This window comes from Brassica napus, chromosome A2 (genome assembly GCF_020379485.1).
Source record: "Brassica napus cultivar Da-Ae chromosome A2, Da-Ae, whole genome shotgun sequence".
In the NCBI taxonomy this organism is placed as follows: Eukaryota; Viridiplantae; Streptophyta; class Magnoliopsida; order Brassicales; family Brassicaceae; genus Brassica; species Brassica napus.
Genome location: NC_063435.1, coordinates 263,962 through 269,968, shown reverse-complemented (window position 1 = coordinate 269,968; position 6,007 = coordinate 263,962). Strand labels below are relative to the sequence as shown.

The window sequence follows — 6,007 nt, the reverse complement described above, 5'->3', positions numbered from 1 at the left end:
TGTTTTATGTGTTTTATAATTCAGCTTTTTGTGGATACATGTCGTTGTTTAATGTTTCACTTGTATATTAACGTTACTTTGTTGTTATAGTATGTAATTATTTTTTGGGAATGATTGATACAACAATGATTAATATGTGATTATATGATTTTTGTGTTAATTGTTGGTGTTAACTTTTGGAGTATATTTATTGTAGTTTTATTATTTTGTTCTGTCATTAATTGTCGCCTAAATTCTTTATTTGAACCAATTTTAAATGTTTCTGTTTTTAACTTTTGGTTCATCTTAGTTTCAAAAAAAAAAAAATTTGGTTCATCTTTTCTTTTTTTTGTGTTTTGGCCATAATATTTATTTTGTATGTATGGTTCCACTTTTTATTTTTTTCAATTCATTTGTTATCTTTTTCTTTTTTTAATTTACGTAAAACTATAACCTATTAAATAATTTTCTACGATTCTTTGTAAAGACAACGTGGTCCAGTGGCAAAAGACAGTTTTATGACGGAGGATGTCATGGGTTCAAAACGCAGGTACTTCTTTTTTGTTTTAGAATTTTTTTTTTCATTAATGGCAAATTTGTAATTAAATCGTCTTCTTCCTTTTAGGGTTTTCACTTCTACTGCGAAATTTTCATGGCCGCCTCGAACTTTTTTAACATAAAACATCATTTTCTTGCAGTTTTCTTATCAATTTTTGCATAAAAACTGTAGATTTGCGACGTAACATCAAATTCCAAGCGTTTAAAATTCAAAAGCCTGGACTTTTTTGATGAATCCGATTTTTTGTCCGATTTTGATGAAATCGCGGCGGTTCTGTACTGCCGAGCGTTGCAAGGCCGTGTACTCGGCCGAGTTGCCGCGTTTTCGAACATGGCCTGCGGTTGATGAACTATACTATTCGTCGGTTGTGTGAATTTTAAACTGGAAAATTGTATTTAGAACTGAAGGAGAGATGATGAAATCGACTCAAACAGACAAATCAATCTATTATTAGTGACTTTATAAGTTGAATCAATATATAATTATGAGTGATAGAGGAAGGTTTGAGAGATAAGAAGACAGTCCTTTCAAGAAACGTTTTTGCAAGAGAAAAAAAGATGAGAAGATCAATGGAAATAGGCTCGAAGCTTTTTGAGAAGCTTGATGGTGACGTGACCAAACAATACTCTCTGATTGGTTGAATTTAATAAATGACGTGGACAGCTTTAGAGTGGAGTATATAGAGCTTTTAGTATAGTATAGATGTTGGGGTATAGTATAAACATATAGGAATTATTTAATGGATGTTTTCAGTCCCATTCGTTGTACCATATACAAAAGAACAAAGAAAAACTTTCCGCAAAAAAGCATCCTCTTGTCCGGATTTTAAGCTTTCATAAATACGTTGATCACTCTTGTGGATATATAGATAAATCCAACATATCGATATGAATTTGTATGGATTGTTTGCTGATGAAAATGATTAGTTATAGTAAAATGTATTGCTCCGAAAAAATAAAGTATTGCTCCGGTTCCTTCATGCAAGGGGAAACTATATTTCATTATTCCAATAATTAACTTTATGAATCTAGAAACTTTTAATACATAAATAATAACTTGTCTGATGTCACAAACATCAAAAGGACAATGATATCATACACATGAAATTTCGTGAATCATTAAAAGTAATTTACAAAAAATGCTAACTAATATTTCTTCTGTTTCAAAAAAATACATTATATAGAAAACTAATTGTTTAAAAATACATTATTTTACATTTTAATGCATTTCTATTAAGTAATAATTATAAATTGTAAACTTCAAAATTTAAGATATTTTTTAATATGTGTGAAATTTCTTAAATATTTAACATTTTGAAATGGAGGTAGTATTTATATCAACATAACTGTGTTTAAAAAACGTAGCTAAAACTAAATAAACCAAGTCCAAGCGAGTATCTTCCCAAGATGAGTAGTACATAATTAATTACTAAATAAGTTAACATCATCCTTTTACAATAGTCTAATAGCTGCATCTTGTTAGTTAAGACCATCAACTGATTTTGTTTTCTCCTATCTATTGTAATATATTTATGATTTACCACTGTCGTTTTTAGCATGTGCAAGTAGATGATTCAAATAAACATTGAATATATTATTAAGTTATGTTAAGATCTATAATTTTGTAAGAAATATTTTCTCCATGTTACATATGCATTTCATACAAAGTTTGAGAAGTATCTACAAACATTTCGAGACCATCTATAAAAAATTAAACATCATACAAAAAAACTTTATACTTCTACTCAACTACTGAGTCTCAATATATAAACAGCTTGTGAATTGTGGTAGACGAATATCTCCAGTTGAGTACGAGCCTTTACAAATTACAATGCATTTTTAGATATAGAAATTATGGACAAGAGGTCAATGATGCTATTTCTTTCACCCTCCGCATCATTTTGGGGATTTTAGTGTTGGTGATGTTCCAAGTATCATAGACACCTGCACACATTTTACTACTTGTGATGAAAACATTCTATGAAACTATTGCTGGTACCCAGCATGATGTACATGCATTAAATCTAATTATATCCGCTTGAATCTATATATAATTGCTAGTGTTCCATTACTCATCGATACAAAGTGTCTAAAGACAACCTTCTTTTTTTTTTTTGAAAAAGGACAACTTACAGAGCTGCAACACTACACACGTTCTTTATCTGCGGTAATAGGCTCCATTTCTTTCCTGGTATGAAGCTACAAGTCAATGTTGAAGGGAATAGCCCATCTTCGGTACCTATGGGTGCTCCACAAGCCGCCCCTGCAGGAATTTTTCAGCCGTCTTCCAAGAAGAATAAGTGAATAACCCCTCGACCGGGGTTGCTAGCTCGGCTGCCCACGTTGGTGGCTGTGGTCGGAAGGGTAGTATTGGATTTTTATATATTTGATAGTTTTTACATTTCCATTGATATGGTCTTATTTGGTAACAAGTTCACAAACAAAATGAAAGTTTTCATATAAAGAAAAAAAAATCAGTAAAAAAATTTATTCATTTTTTAGTTATTCAATTCATTTGTTTTCTTTTTCATTTCGGAACATCAATTATCAGCAAACAATGAAGCCAAAAAAAAACAGGGGAAAACAGAAAAAAACATAGTATATTTGGGAAAATTCAATAGAATCAAGCTTCCCAACCACGCAACTGGGTGGCTCTAGCAACACGGTTAACTCCAAGAGTGAAAGCTCCCATACGGAGGTTACAGGAATGAGTATGGCACATTGACTTGATGTTGTGAAAGGCACGAGTCATGTACTTCTGCAACTCCAGGTTCACTTTCTCCTCTTCCCACATGAACCCTTGAATGTTCTGCACCCACTCAAAGTAACTCACCGTCACTCCTCCTGCGTTTGCGTATATATCTGGAAGTATAATCACTCCTTTCTTCGACAGAATCTGCCAATAATCAACACACATTAGGATTTTATATTAAGAGATGGTTTATATAGTGTTGTTATCAATGCTGCTGGTGGTGCATCACCTCATCAGCATCTGGATCAGTTGGATGGTTTGCAGCCTCTATTATGAACTTTGCCTTCACATCTCCAGCATTTTCCCTAAACCAAAAGATGTAGAAAGTAAATAATCAGACTCTATGGTTGGTGTTTATTTGATTGATGAGAGAAAGTTTTTTTTGTCCCTACTTGTTCAAGACACCACCAAGAGCACAAGGAATGAGAACATCACACTCATGGATAAGCAGTTCATTTGAGTCCATAGCGTCTCCACCACTGAAATCAACTAGACTTCCAGTTGTCTCTTTGTGACTCAGAAGAGCGTCGATGTCTAGACCTTCAGGGTTTCTGACAGCACCTGTGATGTCGCTTACCGCAACCACTTTCCCACCTTTCTCATGGATCAGCTTGGCTGCCCATGTTCCAACATTCCCAAAACCCTGTCACACACCAAGCATATCTCTCAATATTTTTATTTTAATACCAAGAGGATGGGCCGAAACCACATCATGTAATATTAGTTTCGTCTTGGCGGATATCTCTCAATTTTTTTATTCTCATTCTCAGATAAACACAACATTAAGCTTCAGATTTGAAGTAAGCTTTACCTGAACAACAAATGTCAATCCCTTAATCGATTTGCCGTATTCAGCAAGGAGAGCTTCGGTTGCATAGACTACACCACGTCCTGTGGCAGCTTCCCTACCAAGTGAACCACCAAGATCCTACACCAAAGTGATCACACAGTCATATATATACTGAGTGTTATAAAAATCAGCCTAGACACAGCAGGTGTCTAGGCAACCCCTAGTCGGCAAATCGGACCTAAGCGAAACGATTTTTCTATAATTTTTAAAAACATATATATTAACATTTAAAAAATCGATAATCCCTCAAAAATTGGCCTAACTACTTCCTATCTATTTTTTCAACATTGCAAATACCAATAAAAAGCTCAAAACTTTTGCAATCAGAATCATAATCAAGAGCCTTACAATGGGCTTGCCGGTGACAACAGCAGGGGAATGACCATGAAACTTGGAGTACTCATCAAGAATCCAAGCCATTGTCTGAGCATTAGTCCCCATGTCAGGAGCAGGTACATCGGTGTGAATACCGATGAGATCATGGATCTTCTGAGTGAAGACACGTGTAAGCCTCTCGAGCTCGCTCAAGCTCAAGTCACGAGGGTTGCATCCGATCCCACCTTTAGCTCCACCGTACGGAATGTCAGCGACAGCTGTCTTCCAAGTCATGAGCTGAGCCAATGCGTTGACTTCATCCGGATCAACCTTTACAAAAAACCAAAAAGTTTGAAACTTTGAGAAAAAAACTACGAATCTCAAGATCCATGGAGATGGATGGTTGAAAACTTGAAAGAGAGTTAAACCTCGGGGTGATATCTGATTCCTCCTTTCATTGGTCCACGAGCATTGTCGTGTTGAACCCTGAATCCAACGTAGGAAACAAGAGTTCCGTCGTCTTTGGGGATCGTGCACTCCACCTGGATCACAAAGTCAAGATTAGGACACGAAACAGAGACGTGAAGCAAAAACAGAGAGCTTGAGATTAAGATAAAACCAGAAACAGAGACGAGAAGCAAAAACAGAGTGTTGAGATCAAGTTAAAACCCGAAACAGAGACGGGAAGCAAAAACAGAGAGCTTGAGATCAAATTCAAAACCGAAACAGAGACGAGAAGCAAAAACAGATTGTTTGAGATCAAAGTTAAAACCCAAAACAGAGACGGGAAGCAAAAAAACAGAGCTTAAGATCAAGTTCAGCCCCAAAACAGAGACGAGAAGAAAAAACAGAGTGATGAGATCAAATTCAAACCCGAAACAGAGATGAGAAGCAAAAACAGAGTGTTTAAGATCAAAGTAAAACCCGAAACAGAGACGAGAAGCAAAAAACAGAGTGTTTGAGATCAAAGTAAAACCCCGAAACAGAGACAATAAGCAAAAACAGAGCATGAGATCAATTTCGAACCTTGATTTCTCTGAATGGGATCATGAGACTCTTCTCGATCTTCGAATCCAAGCCGAGGATTCGTGAGGCATGGCGGAAGTTCCTGTTCGTTGCGGCTAAAGCATTCATGGCTCAAAATCAAATCAAAGTGTGATCGGAAGGAAAGAAAGATCCAAACTTTAAGAACACAAAACGAAATCGAAAGAATGGTTAATGAGATGAGATGATGGGAGGAAGAAGACGAAGAATGGAGTATTTGTAGGGGAAGAAGACGGAGACAGCGTTTTTTGAATGGAAGGCTGTAACTGGAAACTTAATCTAGGAATGTATGGAATAAATGGAATTGGAATCAATGGAATAAAATGGAATGGAATAGTGATAATTTTTGGAATTAAAGGAATGATATATGTATTTATTTTTTAATTATATTCAAATTATTTCATTCCATCCATCCCTTTCATTCCTCCTCTTTTTTTATCATGAATGATTTTTAACGTGATTCCTTTTTTTCCTCATTCATCCCACAGGAATTTATGGAATCAAAATTT

General features: G+C 35.3%; 1 protein-coding gene across 1 annotated transcript; it reads right to left on the bottom strand.

Annotated features, from left to right (window-relative positions):
- Positions 1-3,011: 3,011 nt before the first annotated feature.
- LOC125581531 (glutamate dehydrogenase 2-like) lies at positions 3,012-5,737 on the bottom strand. Its single transcript, XM_048747152.1, has 7 exons — positions 5,481-5,737; positions 4,883-4,996; positions 4,488-4,784; positions 4,101-4,217; positions 3,682-3,932; positions 3,519-3,594; positions 3,012-3,433 (listed from the first exon to the last, which is right to left on the bottom strand). The coding sequence occupies exons 1-7, from the start codon at positions 5,586-5,588 to the stop codon at positions 3,161-3,163; spliced, it is 1,236 nt and encodes a 411-aa protein (XP_048603109.1). The 5' UTR covers positions 5,589-5,737; the 3' UTR covers positions 3,012-3,160.
- Between the last annotated feature and the right edge of the window lie 270 nt (positions 5,738-6,007).

Coding starts and splice junctions, on each gene's coding strand:
- LOC125581531 (XM_048747152.1), bottom strand. CDS start 5,588: ATGAATGCTTTAGCCGCAACGAACAGGAACTTCCGCCATGCCTCACGA. Junction 4,785..4,882: donor GAATCAGATATCACCCCGAG/GTTTAACTCTCT, acceptor TTTTTTGTAAAG/GTTGATCCGGATGAAGTCAA. Junction 3,933..4,100: donor GATTGACATTTGTTGTTCAG/GTAAAGCTTACT, acceptor GGTGTGTGACAG/GGTTTTGGGAATGTTGGAAC.